We start from the raw sequence: 21,858 nt of genomic DNA on the forward strand, positions 1-21,858 counted from the left end.
AATAAAACCGAAAAAAAAAGCAATGTCAAATAAGCCCGAGGTATTTTTCGACTATAGTTTGTTAATGGTAATTTGTTACTCCTTCCATTTCAAAATAATATTCTTATTTACGTAAATCGATACAAGTTACTCACCTTTGACCGCAAACATCTCTAATCTCACTTTAATTAATTAAAGTAGTTTTCCTTTTCCACCCAACATATAACATGAATGATCTTCCAAAATTCCCACAAATTTCAAGTTACAAAAGTCCCGCGTTGAGAGAGAAATTCCGACACTGAAGCTGCCGACCTGTAGTCATGGCTACCGGCGTCGTCTTCCTTCTCTTCATCGCAATTACTTCATCTTCCTTTGTCTCCGCCGACGAACTTGCTTTAGGTACTTTCTCTCTTTTTATTCAATCCCTCAATTTTTTGAACCAAATTCTAGGGTTTTCTTCTCATTTAATCATTTCTTCTTATTTTTCCTGTACTGTTGCTTGATAATTTTCCCCATTTCGAGTGTCGTAAAAAACCCTAATTCCTTGTTTATGTAATTCGGTACATACAAAATCTGCGTTTCTTATATCGGTAAGTTTTTGTTCATGAAAATAGGATAATGTTTGGGGAAATTGGGCGGTTAATTATATTAAGGGTTTAGTTTATCATGCGAATTGAAGTGGGAAGAAGTTAGATACACTGAATTGAGATGAGGGTGAAGGGGCTTATGAATCTAAGGCATCCTCCCTGATGCTTAGGTCTTGTGCAATTTTAAAGCTTCACTTGTCATGATAATTCAACTCGTGTTCGTTGTAGGTGGGTCTGGTTATTGGACAGGTCGGGCAGCTCTATGCAGGTTGCTAGAGAGGCGGGTCACTAGACGCTAGATGGGTCAATTGAGGGCTATTCAAAATTGTTAGTGGGCTAAGATAGGGCCATGATCATGCAGGCCAGGGCCGGATCAGGGTTTATGTCAGTCGAATAAAGGTTGGTAGCGGGTCATGGTATATAATAAAGAATCCTGTACTTTGATTAAAAAAAAATAATAATCATGGTTTAAAACCCAGTATATGTATATCATAGTCATTTAATATTTCTGGGATTTTGAGACTTTGATCAGTTAGAGACTTAGAGCAATTTCTAAATAAAAGTATTGTTTAGTAAATTTTAATTACTTTAGGTTTCGTTTTACTAGAACCAAAAGGAAGATACAGAGAGGAGTAGAGAGAAACCAAAGGTTGACTAAACAAAGGAGCAGCTGGCAAAATATGGGGGAGCTTAACTAGTAATTAGATCATCTAATAATTAAATTAAAAGATGGGAATCCAATATTATATACTCCTAATCTTGTCGATGCATGGCCCAAGGTAATTATAGTGCAAAGGAGAGAGAAATTGCTACCATGCAAGAGAAAGAGGAGAGGAAAGAGGGGAGAGAGAGGTAAAGAGTGTACTGAAACTTCCAAGTTTCTGATCATTGGGACATTTACCATAAAAAAAAAAAAGCAATATCAATGGGTTGTCACTAAAAACCTTATATTGGCTATTATTATTCGACCCTATATGCCTTTCTAATAACGAATTAAAGGGTAAAACCCCTTAATATGTGGCCTATTCTTATGTCACTTGATGGCCTGGTCCAATAACCACTCTAGTTAAGTATATATCCACTATTAAACTTCTGTTATACATGTCTGAACTATGTTTTGCATGCTTATATTCTTCAATTCTTTTGACTGAAAAAACTGTGGAGCATGGTTATGAAAATAATTGCCCCAGTTGCGTAGTTGCTTTGTTATATGTATTTGAATTTGGGAAATAATCTTATGACCATGGAAATGTATTCAACTCATGTATTGTTTTTATTTTTTGAACTTTAAATGTTGCTGTTAAATATTTCATACTTGAATATTGACTGTTTAGTCTACCTTTAAATATGCAGTTGTTGGTCAATCTACTGCATTGCATATAGTCCCAAGTTTGCTCGTGAAAAATTCACCTGGTTCTAAACTCCATGTCAACGTCGCTGAAAGAGTGCATGTATATGGCTTGTCAAGGATAAAGAATCTCAAACAATTCTCCCATTCTGTGACAGTGAATGTAGTGCACCTAAATTTTAGTCTTCGCCGACCAATTTTTGAGGTCTGTTTCCACAGGTAAGCAATTATGTGGTCTGTCTCTGAATATGGAAATTGCATCTTCCAGAGTTGGTACTGCCAATAACGGAATCGAAGACATTCCACTTATGAATATATTTTTCTTAGCTGAAATTGCATCCCAGTTGCATGTGATAGGACATTTAAATTGATTGGGGTAAAGAAGATGCAAAATGTTTACATTTAAAGTTGGGTGGAATCTTCCTCTTGATCCTTGAGAAGTATGAGTTATGTGACTTAAGGTTTGAGTTGAAATTTTTAAGAAAAATGTGGCTGTTGGTTATTGTATAGAGATGAAATTTAAAGAAGAATTTTGATGAAGGGGATAAGCTAGTGGTTAGTGCAAAGATTAATTACTCAGACTATTACATTGTGTAGCCTTCCGCAGAAGTAAAGGTATTCATCCAGGATGGAGTATTTCAGTTGTGCCAAAAAATTTAAGCAAAGTAAATTAGCAACACTGTATTGCCAAATTGACCATTATATGTTTGCAGGGAGGAATCTTAAGATAGACACTTTCTCTGCACCAATCTTCTTCTTTGGAAATACCAGCCTTATAAGAGACACATTTGTCATATGTCTAGTATAGTAGTATGTGTAAGAACATGATAATTTACACTAAGGATGAACTCCACATATGAGTTTATAATAGTAATATTAATAACCTTCTAGATTATGTGGAATTGTGTCAGACAACTTGATAGGACAATATTTTTGCCTGATTTGAAATTAAAATTTGATAGCAGTCATACTTAATCAAAAATACTGTATGGACCAATGGATTTGTGGCTCTTACAACTGAGGAAAAAATTATGATTCTCTTGCAGAAATTTGTCTCTTGGGGTAGGAATGTGTTCCCCAAGTCAGTGGCAAAAGGTTTCAAAGGGTTCATGGGCTCAACGAATGTCACCCTTTGACCACAAACTCTTAGATATACGGATGCCTAATTCATCTCTGGGAACTCTGGAGCTGACCCTACAAGAAGGTAAACTGTTTGTTGATCCTTGCATAGCAGGTCATTCTTGCTAATTTATTGGTACCAATCGCGCATGGTTTATATTATTATACTAGTAATTGGTTTTGGTGGTGGTGGGGCTTTGGGGCAAGCTATGTTGTATCTTGTATGTTTTGTTTACCTTTTGGATTTGAAAGTTTTTTTTTTTTTTTTTTGCTATCTTTGGTTAGTTTTATTTTTAATCCCTAATTTCGCCCATATCAGATTACTCGACATTTTTTCCTTAACCTCATTTTTTAGTAGGTGATATTATATGCATACGAAAATCAAACTAAAGTTGTTATGTGGGTTGTATGAAATGTATTCTTTTAACCTCCAATATCACCTAGCATGAGCTGCATTTATTGGAGCCTGGTTGGTGGTATTTCACTTTTTCTTAGTCAATCTTTCTCTTTTTTTGATGATTTATTATTATTTGAACAGTCCTGTAAATAGCCACCCACTGCTACATAAGAAATATTAACGACTTTATCTAACTTTATAAAAAAATCTATGAAGAGTTACTATGTTAGAGCTAGACAATAGTTAATCTTCCTTGTTCTACTTCTGTTTTTCAGATTTCTCTGCATATCGTGTTGTGTTTCTAGTCTTGGGTACGTTATTGCTTACACTGGCTCCCACATTCAGTGAGTCTTTGATATTTTACTATAGCAGCGCCATGGCTGTTGGGATCATCCTTGTGGTGCTACTTGTTCTTTTCCAGGTAATTATAGATCATCTTGTACGTAACCTGTAGGCTGCTGTTTCTAAAATTTCTTGCTGATTTTCAGTTTCTGTTTTCGGAAACATGATTTTACTGAAAGTTCTTGTGGCATATATCTAGTTCAATTCCTATATTGCACATACCCCTTAATGGTTTCCTTAAAAAGCCTTATTACCATAAATGTTAACTGATTCTTTGTGTATTTGTTGTTATGAATTTTGGCAGGGAATGAAGCTTCTTCCTACTGGTCGTGGAAATTCTATTGCTATTTTTATATACTCGTCTTTCGTAAGTATCATACTTATTATTTTCTGTGATACTTGTCTCATAGTAATCCTCTCTCAGATTGTATATACTTTTTTTTATTATTTTATATCTAGATTGGCATCGGGTCTTTTCTCCTAAGCTATGTGCCACGTTTGCTGCGTTCAATGCTTGCGGAGATGGGTATCAGCGAGGACATGTACAATCCTGTATGTAAGTCTTATGTGATTTATTTTGAAGAGTACAGCTTGTATGAAAATTTGGATTTGCATAATACCTGTCTGGTTGTTTTATTTGTTTCGAATAAGTGATCATTAGTGGTAATATTTTCCTTAAATTGTCTTAGACCGTATATGACATTATGTGATTTATGTCTTCCATTTAAGCTGGCTATGGTGTTCCTTAAAATCCCTTTAAAAAAATTTCTAATCTTTATATAAACTTGTCAAACTTTATTTACACTAATTATAGTCTATGTTGAAACTTGAAATTATTCTATGTTAAATTTTTATTTACACTTATTATAGTTTATTGGAACTATTCTATGTTGAAACAATTACTGGAACTAATTGGCCCGATTTTATTGGCTTTAAACTTTTCTTATTTCTATTTAATGTTTCTAAGGTGAAAAGAACAGAGCCGTGTTTGATTTTATCTAAAGGAAAATTGTAAACTAATAATCCCACCTATGCCATTTCTGCTCAAAACAATCCCACCTTTTCGAATTCCCAGAATAATCCCACCTTTAACCCCCATCTTCTTTAAATGAGCCTTTTACCGGTTTGTCAAATTAGTAACCTGTTTAAGAAGGTGACTTAACACGTGTCACCTTCTTATTAGCTTTCTTTTTTAAAAATATTTTTCTAAAAAAAGGATAATTAAAAAAAAATAAAAAACCCCTTCCTACACAACTGACCACCTCCTTTTGCCGGACTGGCGGTTCACCTGATCACCTCCCTTGGTGGAGCTCCTCCTGCCGCATCACGAGCTCAACCAAACCACCGGCCTAACTCCTTCGAGCACCCATATCCTCACCACAAAACGGCCGAAATCGACCATGGAAGCCCTAGAAGGGTCGATTTCGGTGATCCATGGTTGATTTCGGTGATGGTGTGGTTTTAATTTCCATCGAAATCGACCACTGGATTTCTGGGCGTTCGATTTCTAAGCGGTGGATTTCGCGGCGGGTTTCAATTTCTGAGTGGTTGAAAGGAGGTTTCGGGGAGGGAGAATGAGGGAAGGGGTCCAATGGCCGGTTTTGTGGGTGGTGGTGTGCTGTTTTTGCCGATTTTGGTGGGACAACGGCTGGAGGTCGGCGGTATTACGTGGTGGCTGGGGTGGTTGGTGTCAGGGGGTTTTATCGGTGGATGGGGTGGTCGGGGTTAGGAGAGAGAAAGAATGTGGTGGGGTTAGGTGGTGATGTGGTGGTTCTTATGGAAGGGTGGTGGTGGTTATGGTGGGAAGCTAAGGTGGAAGATGAGAGATTGAAAAAAATAAAAAATTTTAAGTAAAAAAAAAAAGTTAACCTATTGAACAAGTTGTGGGTTAAAAGGCCTATTTTGAGAAGATGGGGTCAAAGGTGGGATTATTTTGGGAATTCGAAAAGGTGGGATTGTTTTGAGCAGAAATGATAAAGATGGGATTATTAGTTTACAATTTTCCTTATCTAAATTTGTCAAAACTTTTTTGAACTTGTTGTAGTTATGATTTGGATTTTATTTTATTTTATTTTATTGGAACTAATTGACCCTTGAATTTCTTATATTTTATTAGCTTTGATCTTTTCTTTTTTCTTTTTTTTTTTATTTTTTTTTTAATTTTTTATATTTTTGTAAGGTGAATGAGCAGAACTGTGTCTGTCTGATGTGCGATGTTCTTCCATATGCATTCTTTTTAATTTATTCCTTATATACCTTTCATTGGCTAGTGCTCATACTTGGTGACTTGTTTGGTTTAGAATGAGAATGAAGCTAGTGTGTAAATGGGCATGGGATGGCACTTGTGAATTTTTAAGGCAACGATCCTCCACTAAATACGTGTATCATCATTAATATTTTTGATGACTTTGACTACTGTTTATGATTTAGAGACATGAAAATGATATATGAATGATTATGTATTTAATATTTTAATGAATACATGTTTATTATTTGATTTTGCATTTTCTTAACAATAGGTATATTTTATGTTAACTTACACCATCTTCATTCCTATGTCCTCAAATTATGACCTTAAACCTTACAAGACATGAATGCAAAATAGTTTCTACCAGCCCCCACCCCCCCCCCCCCCCCCCCCCCCCCCCCCCTCTCTCTCTCCACAACATAATTGTAGCATTTTGGCCATTCGCTTGCCCTATATCTGTTTTGTGAATAGAAGGGTCAAAGGATAGTATCAATCAATATATAAGAAACATTAATATGCTAATGCATCAACAAATGGACTGCAGCTGGCAATATTCTTGTTGCTCTTTATTTCACTTGCTGGAGCATGGCTGGGCTTTTGGGTTGTCTGCAAGTTAGTTCTTACTGAAGAAGGGTTAATTGATACTACTGTATCTCAGTTTGTGGCCTGGTCAATCCGGATACTGGGTGCTGTTATGATCCTGCAGGTACTTATTATATCTAGGGTTCTGAAATGATGATGTATAGCTTTATATATTTCTTCTTTTATGATGCACCTTTGAGCTCGGAAATATTCATAGATTTTGATGAGCTTATGTCAACTTCCAGTGCTCTTTGGATCCTCTGCTGGCAGCAGAAGCATTGGTCTCTGCTATTTTCATATCATCAATTTTGCGTAAATTTACCAGACCTAGATTGCTACGTAGACTGTACAGGTAAGACCAAGAGGTATTCTTGTTATCAGCTGCAGTGAAAATTGTTTCCAATCACTTATAATCATGGTGCAATATAAGCCCTACAATTAATAGCAATGATATTTGACTCTGGAATTTTCAGAGTAGCCATGTTGTATTGTTGTCTTCTGACTCTTTTCTGCCCTTCCTTCCTTTCTGAGGGTGGGCAGTGGCAAACTGGTAGTGTCAAAAGCATCAATGGATTATGTTACTTAACTTCATATAGCTATATAATTTGGTTTGACTAAATTTATGCAGGAAAATTCAGAAATCTGTTGCAAGAAGTCATCAGAAATCAAGGGATCATGATTCATCTCCGATTGTTGATAAATATGCAGAGCATGTTAGCAGTTTCCAAAATTCTCAAGATGTGTTGCTCAGTCCTCCATCCAAATGCACCATGCAGGCTTCCTCATATCCTAATGTCAAAGGTTTGCACCAATCGTTTTTTTGTTATGTGGAACCCTGAAACCTGTACTAGTGTGTAGTGTCTCTATTCATCGCACATTTTCCTGTTTTTCTTTCAGGGCTGTCAAAGAAAACTCCTCCCCCTCCTACAGAGTCTGACACCTTTTATTCTACTTATCATAACACCTCGCAGAGGAGGAAATTCTCTGCTGATGAGCTGAAATCAGTGACCAAAGAATGCACAAAAAAAGGATTGGAAGAGTTGGTTTCTTCTCCTGAATTTAGCAGATGGGCTGTGGCTCATGCTGAAAGAATCACATTAGCTCCAACTGAGAAGGAACACAGTTCAAATAGTAGGTGGTATAGATGGTTTTATTGATTCGGGTAGATTGAAGGATTCAGATTAACTTGAAGATTCAGGATTTTTTCCGTTGAATCCAGAACCAGCTTGCTGAGATGTGGTTTTTGTTAGTACGGTCAGTGGTAAGCTTTGGAAGTTATGGATTCTGAAATATCTTCTTCGACTCCTCGATGTAGTACTGCACATAATCATGTATGCACTAGTATGCTCTTAGTTATTAGGCTGATTTGCTAATTGACCTCATTGGATGTTAAGAGTGGGTAATGTATAGCAGACAAGTTTAGGCATTATCTGTAATTCTATGTCTATGACAGTGTAACTACTTCTTTTTCCACGCGCAGGTGGTAAGATTGCCATATTTCTACCTCAGTAATTCCCTCACAACTCTCTTGAATTTCTGAGGTTAGTAGTACAAGTCCTTTAAGAGTACCACATGTTAAGTTCATTTCATCACTCTATTCTTTCAGACTATGCTAGAAAGTTACTTGCGTCTCCGGATTTAGTTGTTATTCTTTATATAAATGTCTTAAATAACTTGTCTGGAAAGAGAAATATACTCCTATTTTCTGAACAAAATTTTCTTGTTAATTTGGATTTATATCACTTTTAATCACATAATCGATCAAACAAACTAGGACATGACAAATCCTTAACTCCATACGTTTCTTTCTCTTTTTTGTTTGCTATTGGTGTGGAGTAATTGAATACAACATCTTTCTAGCTATTAAAGATAAAGATCATATCTGAAGAGTATCATGAATCATGAGTACTTTTTCTGTTTTTATTTTTTTAATTTATTTATTTTTTGTATTATTTGAATCCGTAATACTCGTATCTTCAACACTGATAAAAATTATTAACACGTGATACTAAAATAGTAATATAAATTGGGACGAATTTAATAAGATTTTACATGACTATATTTCTATTTAGCTATAAATCATCAAATTAAAGCTAGTCAAAGTAGAACATATGAATAGTGTAAAAGGCAAAACTATTGCAAATTTTTAAAAAACAGAGGAAGTATTACTTATGCAAATTCTTTTATTAAGGGGGATAATACAACTGTTATTTTTCGCAATTACCTGTAGTTTTGCTATTCTAGGTGTAACAATACATTTTTTTTTTTTCCCTAATCAAGTTTATGATGACCATAAACAATAGAGGGAATTCATTTATTTCATGGAAAGAATACTGTAATGTTTGTTTTTTTTTTTATACAAATACTGTAATGTTTGTGGTGATACTTGTAAAATTGCGAATTTTAAAGGTTGTATTACTTATGTGTATCTCATATAGTTGTGATGGGACATTAGTTTATAAACTTTTATATTATCATACAAGTAATTATGACAATAACATGATATGTTATTATGTTGTGACTATAAAACTATTATTGTTTCCAACTTAAATATTTGACCTATTTCAAATGCATGAATGTTTTCTAAAAATATAAAATAAAATAAAAATGCATGAATGTTTAAAGTTTTTACAAGGTTATTTATGAGTGACAGCTTGAATGAGTTGTAAAATTAAAAAATAGTAAATTTTATTGCTTCTGTTTGCATTCTGACTGAAGCATGATTTAAGTGAGCAATTCAAGTGCAAAGTTGGAGTCAGCATAGTTATCTGAATTACGGTAGTAACCAAACATTTACATCGTCGTGTCGCTGCATATGCATGGCATGGGACCATCGTATGTTTTTGACAAATATCTATGTCTTCATCACTCACTCGAACCTTCATCATACACATCACTGACCCTTGAGTAACTAAGGACATTTAAGTTGTTTAGAAGACGCATTTTCAGCACTTTCAGATAAATTAAATACGTTTTATTTGAAGTCGGATATATACACCAGTAACACCACCCATTCTCGTTCATTCCTCTAAAGTCACAATCTCGTAGTTAATTTCTTAGATAAATTTGGTAAACACAAAATAGCTTGGTTGTGTATTCATCCACTAGGACATATGCACTTTGAATATCAATCTATTACTTCTTCCGTTCTTAAATAATTGCCCCATTTTTAGACGTTATTTTCTTTTAAAAAAATCGACTTTTTCTTAAGAGATTGACTTAGACTTCCATCCCCTAGCCAAAAGCCCTTCCCCCCCTAAAACTCCAACCTTCTACAATTTTCCTCCCCTTACATAACCTCAAACACTACCAATTCACAAATATAACCAAGTCTTTTGTCACTCAAAACTCTCACCATAATTTAAGTGTAACAGCAACTATGATAAAGAACCAGGTAAAAGCTTCAGTAGGAGTAGTTAAGTTGAAGGTGGAGAAGAACACTTCAATGATCATGCCTACACTACTTAAAATGGGCTTCCCCTCATCAGGCCGACGACGTCCTCGTTGTTGCTGTGGTAATGCTCTTCTCAAAATTACCAGCAGGAGCAATACTTTTAATCATCAACAACACCATTTAACTGATATGAGATCAGAGAAAGGAGTTGTTAATAAGGAGGATGAGCAGAATAAGTGGTTTGTGAAGATGATGAGGGAAGCTCGGCCATACTTGGATGTACATAGGGGTTCTACCTTTGTTGTTATCGTCTCTGCCTTCATTGTTAGTTCCCCAAATCTCCTCCACTCTATCCTCCAGGTTTCTCTCTTTGCTTGTCTTCCCTTTAGTTTATACTTTATCATAATTGTGGTTATAATTTGTCCAATTTTTAATTGTATCATTTGGACTTTATAACTATTCACGCATTTCTCTTTGTACATATTAGTGCTTAATTGTTATATTCTTATTATAATCATCTCCATTTATAATGTCAATTATTATGTAATATATACGTAAAGAAAAAAAAATTATATGAAATATGTTTATTCAGGTAGATTGTACTGTAGACTCTGTAGTACTTGTGTTTCACGAGTGAAGTTATGGACCATATCATAGCAAATAGGATGAAAAATTATCATCAGCACATTCAAAATAGACACACTGGTGCAACTCTACGGAAATTTGCAGCTTGTCATCTTGTATGACATTATGTCACATGCTACTGCTACCCTACGGTCCTTACATAATGTAACTAAGCTCAATTGGCAATTGCTTGATTTTCCAAGAGAATCATCCCTTTTTTATATGCTCCCATTTTTAGAATGCTTTTCGTATTGCTAGTATATTCTCTAATATACTCAGAGCGCATTGAAAATTCATAACTTTCATTTTCACGGAGCCTTTAAAAGTGTGTATTTATTTATTATTATTTTTTTTTATAAAGTAATGTAAAAGTATGTAATTTTATTTTTTGAAATAAATGAATGTGGGTACGAGTAGGGCTGGTGGGGCATGAGAGAGTACAACCTAGAATTCACTCACACCCCATCACCCAGGATATGTATGATTTTTATCCCCATCTTCGCCCACCATCCATTAAAAGTGATTTCCATGGATAGGGTTGAATCGAGTCTCCTTACTTAGGGTATGTTCTCTTACGTTGAAATTCAGCTCAGCTCAGTTCAGTTCAGTTCAGCTCCTAATTTCCTTCTCTTATAAAATATTCATTTCAATTCAGTTCAGTTCAGCTGAGTTCAGTTCAGTTCAGCTGAGTTCAGTCAATGAGAACAGACCCTTATTCAATCTAATTATGATAAATAAAATACAACTTATTAAAACTTTTTTTTTTTTTAACCACAACTTATTATAACAATCTTCATCAAAATTCATTTCCTCATTAAAAAAAAAAAAAAAAAAATCCTATGAAATTGAAACCCAGCCTATTATACCCGTTTGCCCACGCCTCAACCACTTAACTTCCCTAAACAACAATTTTCAAATAAAATGATAATTACGAAAGAAACGGCGCCGTTGGTAGCGTAAAAATCCCAGGAAATCAAAAATCAGGTTTTGGCATTTTAGCAACACTTAACACGTTCCCTTCTCTTTCTTCCTTCCTTCTTCTCCGCCTGTATATGATAATCCACCATTATTAGTCTGCAAAAATGGCGATTTCTTACACAAACCCTAACTTATTCCTCCCTAAAATCAATCCTAAAATTGCTTCCTTAATTCCACCAAACAACACCATCCCAATTAAGAAGAGACGTTGGACCTTCAACAATGGTTCCGTATTCGACACGATTAAGCCTCTTTCCACAGTATCTATCAATGGCGGCGAGAAATTAGTCAAGTGTAAAGTGTCCAATGACACAGAGTGGGGAGAAGAGGAGGAGGAGGAGAGAGAAAGAGATGGGTTTTCGTCGTTGTCGGCGTCAATGATGAAGGAAGTACAGTTTGTACGGTGGTTTCGAGAAGCTTGGCCGTATTTTAGGGCTCATAGAGATGGTACTTTTGTGATTATCATCTCCGGTGAGATTGTTGCTAGTCATTTCTTAGACCCTCTCTTAAAGGCATGTATTATATATTTCCTTATTTCTATTTCCTTTCATTTTATACTGATTTTGCTGTTACTCACTAATTATTTCTACATTTGATTTTGTTGTTGTTTTGCTTATTTCAATTTAATTATTTTAGGAAATTGTTGTTGAGTTTAAGAATCTGTGTATCTATATGGTTATTTAAATTTGGACCTTGCGAACGAATAACTTTTTAAAATAGTTCAGAACATGGTATTAATTTGGGAATGCATACCAAATTCAGGCGTCGTTTGGCGTAATTAATGTTTATTTCAAGTTAATATTTCTATTTTTAGTTTTCTTTTTTAATGTGTGGGGCCGTTCGTTAGATTTTGCCTTTAAATTTAAGAGTATAACATTCATTTTTACCTAAGTTATATTGTAATGTTTCATACTGATTAATTCAACAACGTTTCATACTAATTAGTTGGAAATACTCCTGAATTGCTTCTTCCATTTCTATGTGTGTGTCATATGCGTATGTGTATGTGTATGTGTATGTGTATGTGTATGTGTATGTGTATGTGTATGTGTATGTGTATGTGTATGTGTATGTGTATGTGCATGTGCTAAGAGAGGTTTGCCATATTCACTTGATTAGTTCATTTGGTGCTAATAAAACTTATACTTTTGTTGCAGGACATTTCGTTACTCCATGGATTAGGGATCAAATTTGTGATTGTTCCTGGTACCCATGTGCACATTGATAAGCTTTTAGCAGAGAGAGGTTAGTGAAAATTAACGAGTTTTTCATGTTTATACTCATAAGTAGCATTTCATACATTTGCTTCATATTTATGGGAGGAAAAACATATGATTGAAATTTCCTTTATCAAGGTATTATTGAGTTTTAATTTCTATTTTTTTTTTAATTTTTATGTACTTGATTGCAAAAGACATGTGCTACACTACCTTTGCATAATCCAAAAGATGATTTACCTCTCAATTATCACAAATTGTGTGAAAAAAGATATTGACATTACCCTTTATTTTTGCTTGGTGAGCACTAATTATTTGTGTTGATTTTGAGAATTTACTCTTGGTTTAGGTTAATAATATATACTTCGTATTAATTTATTGCCAACAATTGTTTTTATGAGGAGGGGAGAACGACTTATGTTCAGCTGTCGTTATTTACATACTGTCTATCAAGGCTTGAAACAAAATGTCATTGTAGTACTTTAAAACCTCAGATAATTACTCCGGATTCTTTGCCTTTCATTAGAAAGCAAATTGTGATCTCACTAGTCCTGTGGTGAATATTAATCTGGATTGAAAGTTAGATGACTGTGGACCAATATTCACTGCATGCATCAAGCATGATTTTGAAGCTTTTGTCATGATTGCTGAGCTGGTATTTATGGGATGTTTCGAATCTGTTATCTGTGTCTTATCATTCTCTCAGATATCATATTGTGTCAGGTTGTAAGGTATCCTTATAATGTATTCTTGTAGGAAGCAAGGCTCGGTATGTTGGGCCATATAGAATCACAGATTCTGATTCCCTTGAAGCCGCTATGGAAGCAGCTGGAAGAATACGTATAATGATAGAAGCAAAACTTGCTGCTGGACCATCTTTATGTAATATACGCAGACATGGGGAAAATAGCCGATGGCATGATGTTGGTGTAAGTGTTGCAAGTGGAAACTTTTTGGCAGCTAAGGTAAGATATCTATATATTTATATATATATTATCTATAACTATAACTAAAGTAGAAACCGCTGACGTCATATTTTTCTCTAAACTATACACGTGTCATTATAATATGCAATTTTTTCCCGCCTAAGTAAGTTGATGATGTCATTTTTTTATTTTAATCCGATATTTTTTTTAAATGAATTTTTATCCGATACTTTAGCCTAACATTGATGATTATTGACTGATTCATCACTATCTCTTCCAAAAAAAGTGGAGTATTGAGTATGGCAATTTAAAAATAAAAAACCACTCTTCCCATTTTAAAAAAAAAGTATCAATCCAATTTCTCTCTATGAAAGAGCCAATGTCTTTTTCACTCCTTTTCAATCAAAGTTTTTCATTTTTTCAACTACGGAGTATCTATTCCGTAATATACTCCATCGATTGCTTCTACAACTATTGGTTGATAGCTTCTATAGAAGTTGATGATTTGTATTCTTCGTCAGAGTACCATTTGTGATTATGCATTCTTTGTATCTTTTCAAAAAATTGTGAGTCATTGTTTATTTAATTAGCTTTGTTATTGTAATTTCTATAAAATTAAAAAATTTCCAAAAGATCGATAATTTATTAATCAAGTCTCCTACAATAATTTATTTATGTTAATATCTTATTAAACTACTCAATTTATTTGTTTGAAATCTTCCCCTTGAATTAACCCCATTTCAATGTTGGTTATTTACACAAGCATTGTGTGTTGGTGTTTAGTCGTTGTAGGGAGTGTGTATGAACGGATTTGAAGGGTAGGCGTTTGCTTTGCCATTCTAATTGAGAGATTAATTAAAAGAATGACTTGACATTAGGCTTGGAATAAAAGAATGACTTGATATGTTCAATACATTAGGCTAATTTTGTAGTTTCAATTTTGCAGGTAAAGCTTGCCTCTTGCCTTTTTGGGCTTCATCTGAAGTAGTATGTTCTTCTTTATGAAGAAGATTGTTTGAGTTATGAGGCTATATTAAAGAAGGAAGTCCATTGATTTTGTTTTCTTTTTAGTTTGGTTTGCTTTGAAGCTCAAGATTAAGGTTATAGAAAGTATTTATAGACAAGGAAAAAGTTAGTTTAATTTTAAAATAGTTTTTATGATGATTTGGAGTCATGCAATATGTGCAATATTGTTTTCCTGTTCTTAAAGTATTTCATTTAATAATCATGACCATTATTGGGGTATTTTTTTTTCCTTTTTGTTATTGATTTTTTTCTAAAGCGTGCATCGCACGGGAGCTAATCTAGTATTATACTAAAGTAATCCCCATGAATATTCTTAGATTACACATGTCAACACCACATAAAAAATTTTCCCGCCAAAAACATTGGGTTTTTTTTTTTTTTTTTTTCACTAAAAAATAAATAACTTTAAGTTAGTTATAAATCTTGAAATTTAAAAGAAATCAATAACTAAAAGCTAATTTTATTGGGGTAAAAGATAAGCTAGAAAATTTAAATTTTAACATACATAATCCTATGTTCAATTTGACCAAATCGAAATAATAACCAAGTAAATCAACATACAAAATGTATTTACCATATTATGCATAAATAAAAATAATCCAACTATGTATTTTGAAAAATCCGAGCATGGCTCGGGCATTAATTAGTTGACTTATACATGCAATGCACAATTTTATAAAACGTTGTTGAATTATTTACATATTGCCACTAGATAAACATTTTTTTTGTTTATTATGAAGATAAACTTGGCTGTGGGACTTTCTTTGTAATGTTATATGAAACTTATAACCATCTCCATCATATATTACTACTTATTGAACGTGCCTTAAAATTGTTACTCCCTCCGTCCCCGAAAGAACGACCCATTTGCGTTGATTTTGCGGGTATTAAAAAAATTAAATAAAAAGAAGTAAAAGTATATTGGAAAGATAAATTTACATGGGGTTTATAAAAAAGTAGAGAGAGATAGTAACAAAAGTACATGGAAAAACAAAATTTTATATGGGGAAGCTAATTTTGCACAAATATTGTTGCAAATTGGTGGATATTATAATGCTAATGGGTCATTCTTTTTGGGACTAAAATTAGGCCAAATGGGTCGTTCTTTCGGGGACGGAGGGAGTACATTTTAAGTTGTGGTTGCATATTGTAATACTGAACTTTAAGTAGTTTCACAATTATTTTATTTTAATTTGTTAACTTATTGCAGAGAAGAGGAGTTGTGAAGGGTATTGATTATGGGGCAACTGGAGAAGTCAAGAAAGTAGATGTTGCTCGTATTCGTGAGAGGCTTGATGCAGGGTGCATAGTGCAACTGAGTAATTTGGGTTATTCCAGCTCTGGAGAAGTACTAAATTGCAAGTATGTTGACGAACTTTAGTTTCTGTTTCATTTCTGTGTATTTTTGGGTTGTAGCCAAGTAATTGATCAGTGATGTTTAATTTTCCTTTCCTTTTCTAACAGTACATATGAGGTCGCAACTGCTTGTGCCTTGGCTCTCAATGCCGAGAAACTTATTTGTGTAATTGATGGGCCTATTTTGGATGACTTTGGACATCTTATCCGCTACCTCAGCCTTCATGATGCAGACAAGCTTATTCGTCAACGAGCTAAACAAAGTGAGGTTGCTGCTAATTATGTGGAAGCTGTTAGTCAGGAAGATCTCAAAACTCAGGAGCAGTATCAGCTCACTGATACCATCCCATCTCTGTTGAATGTAAATGGAAACGCAACATTTCAAAATGGTCTTGGTTTTGACAATGGAAATGGGTTATGGTATGGCGAGCAGGGATTTGCTATTGGTGGTCAAGAGAGACTAAGTAGGCTTAATGGTTACCTTTCAGAATTGGCTGCAGCAGCTTTTGTATGCAAAGTAAGTTCTGTTACTATCTTGGGCAAGTATCTTCTGGTTCCATCAACTTTTTTTCATTTTTAAGTGAGATTAACCCACGCCACAGCGCCACTTCCAATCCTTTTTTTTTCCTTTTGTTATTTTTTTTGTATGTTGATATTTTGGTTCTGGAAAGAATTTTTCTGGTGGTTACTGGTTAGGCCTTGGTTGATTCATTATTATTCTCATGTCATTAATCAACATCAAATAGCTTAGGTATATTGTATTACGAATTCCAGAAAGAATAGTGGACTGTCATTAGTGCATCCTCCATGTTGACAAGTTGAAGACTAGTTGGTGAGTCAATACTCAAATTACTCTTAACAACTAATGAAATATTATAAGTAGGCTGAACTTTGTTATTGGCGTATCCTTAATATCGAAAGAGCTGAAGACTAGCCAAAGGGACACAATATCTAAACATCTAGTGAAATAGGCTCTTATTAATCAACTTCGTGGCATTTGTTGTTACTTGTTAGTTTTAAAATATATGATGTGGTTGACTTTTGCATACTATAGGGCAATATAGTATGATAGGTACTTTTTAATGATTTCAGAAATATATTAGGAGTATGGTTTCATTGATTCACTACACAGACATGGTTTTGCATTAAATAATATACTCCATTTATCCACTTAGATTGCCCCATCTCTCTCTCTCTCTCTCTCTCACACACACACACACACACACACACAAGAGTTGGTTCAATTGGGTAGCATGCGAGTTCTTTTTTCTTTTTTGCCCTTTTGTGGTTTCACATTGCAACAATAGGGAAAACATTCCATAAATGGTATGGAGCAAACTTAATGGGACATCCATTTAGGCATTTACAGAAAGTGTGGCAAACTCAATGGCACATCCATCTATGAAGATGGGGGCAATCTCAGTGAGATAGAGATGGAGTAGTATGTAACTTCGAGATGCCGATTCCCCTGCCCCCAACAACCTGACTAGAAAAAAGTGGTGGAGGATTGTTTGAAGTTTGGTGCATACATTAATTCGCTGTTTAATTATGAGTTCATTTGTTTCTCTTGTATGATGAGGTTTCTGTGATAGACTGACAGCACATCATGCCTGTTCTAATTTTTGTTTTTGGCTTTGGTTGACTTTCTAACATATCCAATGAAAGTGGTAATTGTCTTAGTTATGAAGCTTTCAATTGATTTCTTTATTTGTGTATGTTCTGTGCATCACGTGGCAATCATAATATGTATTTTTCTTGCCCTTCCTCATTTTCCTTACAGGGTGGTGTCCAAAGAGTTCATCTATTGGATGGGACAATTGGTGGAGTCCTTTTGTTAGAATTGTTTCAGAGAGATGGTGTGGGGACAATGGTAGCAAGGTATATGCTGTCTTTTTGTTAGGTGCATATATGAGAAGTGTGTTTGTTTTTTTTCTTTGTTGGGGATCTTTCTTTTTCTAATTTTGGGGGTGGGGAGGGGGCTCATTGAATGATGTATTAGTTGTCAATTAAATTACTCTGGGGCTGCATTCTTTTTGTTGAGAAAGGCTTCCTATATAGCCCTTCTTTGTTTGTTGAAAATAGTTGTTTGCTTGTTTAGGTCAGCATACCTAAAGAACTATGTCAGGTGTCTGCTGTGACATTTTTTCTTAAGATCATGATAAGATGTATTTTTGAAATCAAAGGCCAACATCTATCTTTTTGGTTTTAATGATATCCGAATAATTTTTGAATTTTTTATTTAATTATTGTATTTAAGTATGTGATGAAAAATATATAGAAGCAATGCAAGCATAATTAAAAGTGTAGACGTGTAGTAGTAGTATGATTGAGGATTACAAAAGGCAATTGACTTGCATTTCTATACATACATGGAGACTACACAGTTGCTCATGGTTTTGATGCTTTTTGGGAAAAGCTTTGCATACTAATTTGTAACAGGAGATATGCAGTAGAGCTTCTCTTGGTTATTAACATTCAGATTCTTGAATTAAAATACCTTTTTGTTTTGTTCATTTTATTTAGTCATTGGCCATTTTCCGAAGGGATTGAGCCTGTTGAGTTGTTCCCCAAAATCCTAAGGGCCTGAAACCTAATTGTGATGGTGGAAAGAACTCTAGGCCTCATTTATTTAGGTCACCGTGAGTGCCAGGTATTTGGACACTTCAAGTTTGGACATTATCTCTAGGTCATCCACACCTCTCTGACCCCTCTCCATATAGTTTTTTTTTTTTTTTTTTTTTTTTTTTTTTTGGTGCTGAAACTTAAGATGAACTAGTGTGAAATGTAGTCATAGACATCTTTTTCAATGTGATCAAATCTTCTCTTTGCAGTGACGTGTATGAGGGAACACGAATGGCTAGGGAGGCCGACCTTGCTGGAATAAGACAGATACTCCGACCTTTAGAGGAGTCTGGCACTTTAATCCGACGGACTGATGAAGAGGTCTGTTATCTGCATTAATTTTGATTGCTCTAGCTCTTTCTTTTCTCAGGCATTCTCACTACAGATATACATGGAGCTCCTTTGGCCTCCTACCCTTTGATCTGTGATTAATGTGCACATTTTTGCTTGTTTTATGGATATAGTTACTTGCAGCAATTGAGTCTTTCATTGTTGTGGAAAGAGAAGGTCAGATTATTGCTTGTTCTGCCTTATATCCATTCTTTGAGGATAAATGTGGGGAAGTTGCTGCCATCGCTGTTTCTCCAGAATGCCGAGGACAAGGGCAGGGTGATAAGTTACTAGGTATGTCAAGTTTACAAGTCATTCATGTGTTTGTAGCAATAATGTTGTCAAACTGCCCATGCACTCTGACTTGTGATAATCTTGGAAGAAAAGTATACTCTTATAATCTTATTCTGGTACAGTAGTACTGCAAATCAAGGTCTGATTTAATGTAAAGAAGTGTGAGAAAATGAAGACTTTAAATGAAAAGAAAGTGGACGTATTAGTTTTTCCTTAACTGTTTCCTCCCAAAAGTGTATGCTTGTGGATACTTCAGATTAGTTTACTAGTGTAGACTAATTAGCAGTAAAGCTACATACATACACTTGAACATCCTAAACCTTGTCAACAGAGAGATAGATGGGTGGTGGAGGTGATGATGGCTGGGATGTATGATTAAATTATCTATCCTCTAAATTGATCACATTGTTTACTGTTTTTTTTTTCCTTTGTTTTTTTAACCTAGATAATCACTTTTGTTGGTGACTGCAGATTATATTGAGAAAAAAGCATCGTCCCTTGGATTAGAAATGCTTTTTCTACTAACCACACGTACTGCAGATTGGTAAGTTTGCCATTATTATTGCCAGGTTCACAGTCTATATACATGTTCCTTTGAGTTTGGGGCAAAATGAATACAAAAGGCTAGATTTTGCCATTTTATGATGAACACTATTTTATAGGTAGTTTAAAGAAAACTTGGAAACTTCTGTTAATTAATTGGACTAATAGCATTTTATAATTATATATTTATATTTACTGTAATTTGGGGATTCCGAGGAATATTTCATGTCCACTACACTAACAATTTGATAATTCCTAACAAGCGTAGATATCTAAAATGTCTACAGAAGGAACTTGTCATGCCTCTTTGCTCTGTGGAAAGAATTTTCCATTTTGATGCCAATTTTTAAATCTTTGATTGGTTTCCACCTGCAAAATCTTTTGAATTTTTGTGTTATCCAATTAGAGATAGCTCAGACCGGCATTTATATGATTCATATAATATGTTTTCCCATTTATCTGTGCGATAGCAATGCTCATGTAAGATTATCACAGGTTTGTAAGACGTGGATTTTCAGAGTGCACCATTGATTGCTTACCGGAAGAAAGAAGGAAAAGGATCAATTTATCCCGCAACTCCAAGTATTACATGAAAAGGCTGGTTCCGGACAAGAGTGGGATAGCTGTTATGTGACCTTAGTAGTTATCCCTAAGTAGTTAAGTTAGTTACACAAGTAGGGCTTGCACTTTCATAGTTAGTGATGCTTCAAAAAATGCAAGTTAGGACTAGCTTCCCGAGAGATAGTACAGGTCCAGTTTTGTAGAAGAGCTCAGGTTAATATAGTCTATCCTGCAGAATGCAGGGTGTTTTTTTTTTTTTTTTTTTTTCCTTTCCCTTTGCTGATAATCATAGTACAGGTGCTGTTGCTGATAATGATGATAGTGTGAATAAGTTTATATGTATATGTAAAGATGCTATGTGGTTATACTTGTGCATACAAGGTTTATTATCTCTGTTGAATCGAATAAATCTCAGCTATTGTTGTCTTTTCAGTTAATGATGCAAATGGTTATCGTGAAAGAATTTTGGTGCAGTAAGTGGTGTACTGTTGTGGTGGTTGTGAAAACGATTTAACAAAACACAGAAACTACCTGCTGTTAATTGTTTCATATTACTTTACCATTTTTCAAGACTGACTTTGAGCATTATTTATTTTTGCTTCTTTCTCTAATTTTGTTGGGGTGCTTACCAATTTATCATGCACCTTGCAATACCTTGACAGACTATTTGGAGGGTTGGAATCGTCTACTTTGTATTTTAACTGTCAATAATACAACATCTTATGTGGGTTGCAACTCTTACCCTGTCAAAAAATTTTGATATTGAATCTTGAAATCTCTTAAGTTTGTTCAAAGAGTCTGTTTTGGGGGGACATATTGGAACCCAACAAGATTATGCATTGAAGTGTTAGTCCTATTTGGTGACCAAAACCTTCTCATTCATGCCTTGTGCCTCCTTTCGTTATCATGTCTTAAGATGTCTTGTCTTAAGATCTTGTGAGTTATAACGCTTTGGCAGTTTGGCCAGGCTTAGTAGTGTGATGCTTTGGCTTGTGTTGTCTTGCCTAGAGCTGTCAAAAACTGACCCGACCTGAACCGGCAATGATCTGAACCCAACCTGTACGGCTGTATCCAGAGAATGGGGTGAAACTAGTGACCTGTAACCCGATCTGAACCTGACCTGATGTTGACCGACAATCAATTTGATCCAATACTTTTTGACTTGAACTCAAACATGCACCCGACCTGAGAGTAACCGTCAACCGATTTAATCCGACCCAACAACAATCTGAACCCAAACTAGTACCCGACCCAATTAGAACCAGTACCTGAGTCATGGAACGTTTAATAAAATTTATATGTTATTTGTTCAACTTATATACAGGTAGAAATATGTAAATCCACAATCCGATTCAGCTTGTATACCTTTTGTTCTCTATTACTCA

General features: G+C 34.7%; 2 protein-coding genes across 2 annotated transcripts; both read left to right on the forward strand.

The window, feature by feature from the left end:
- The first annotated feature begins 243 nt into the window (after positions 1–243).
- Positions 244–8,937, forward strand: LOC145602130 (uncharacterized). Its single transcript, XM_081658291.1, has 10 exons — positions 244–378; positions 1,920–2,133; positions 2,961–3,118; positions 3,706–3,851; positions 4,077–4,139; positions 4,232–4,324; positions 6,565–6,726; positions 6,848–6,954; positions 7,231–7,403; positions 7,500–8,937. The coding sequence occupies exons 1-10, from the start codon at positions 300–302 to the stop codon at positions 7,757–7,759; spliced, it is 1,455 nt and encodes a 484-aa protein (XP_081514417.1). The 5' UTR covers positions 244–299; the 3' UTR covers positions 7,760–8,937.
- A 2,730-nt stretch (positions 8,938–11,667) lies between these two features.
- LOC145601386 (putative amino-acid acetyltransferase NAGS2, chloroplastic) lies at positions 11,668–20,899 on the forward strand. The gene is made up of 10 exons (XM_081657395.1): positions 11,668–12,110; positions 12,756–12,843; positions 13,572–13,780; positions 15,978–16,129; positions 16,232–16,640; positions 17,904–18,001; positions 18,955–19,066; positions 19,210–19,369; positions 19,841–19,913; positions 20,408–20,899. The coding sequence occupies exons 1-10, from the start codon at positions 11,703–11,705 to the stop codon at positions 20,544–20,546; spliced, it is 1,848 nt and encodes a 615-aa protein (XP_081513521.1). The 5' UTR covers positions 11,668–11,702; the 3' UTR covers positions 20,547–20,899.
- The last annotated feature ends 959 nt before the right edge of the window (positions 20,900–21,858 follow it).

This window comes from Chenopodium album, chromosome 21, assembly GCF_948465745.1.
Source record: "Chenopodium album chromosome 21, dcCheAlbu1.1, whole genome shotgun sequence".
Lineage (NCBI taxonomy): Eukaryota > Viridiplantae > Streptophyta > Magnoliopsida > Caryophyllales > Amaranthaceae > Chenopodium > Chenopodium album.

Bases quoted from the DNA above. Each gene is read 5' to 3' on its own strand.
- LOC145602130 (XM_081658291.1), top strand. From the start codon at position 300: ATGGCTACCGGCGTCGTCTTCCTTCTCTTCATCGCAATTACTTCATCT. The intron at 2,134-2,960 runs GTAAGCAATTAT...ATTCTCTTGCAG, and splicing joins TTTGAGGTCTGTTTCCACAG to AAATTTGTCTCTTGGGGTAG. The intron at 6,727-6,847 runs GTACTTATTATA...GTCAACTTCCAG, and splicing joins GTGCTGTTATGATCCTGCAG to TGCTCTTTGGATCCTCTGCT.
- LOC145601386 (XM_081657395.1), top strand. From the start codon at position 11,703: ATGGCGATTTCTTACACAAACCCTAACTTATTCCTCCCTAAAATCAAT. The intron at 13,781-15,977 runs GTAAGATATCTA...AACTTATTGCAG, and splicing joins GAAACTTTTTGGCAGCTAAG to AGAAGAGGAGTTGTGAAGGG. The intron at 16,641-17,903 runs GTAAGTTCTGTT...TTTTCCTTACAG, and splicing joins CAGCAGCTTTTGTATGCAAA to GGTGGTGTCCAAAGAGTTCA.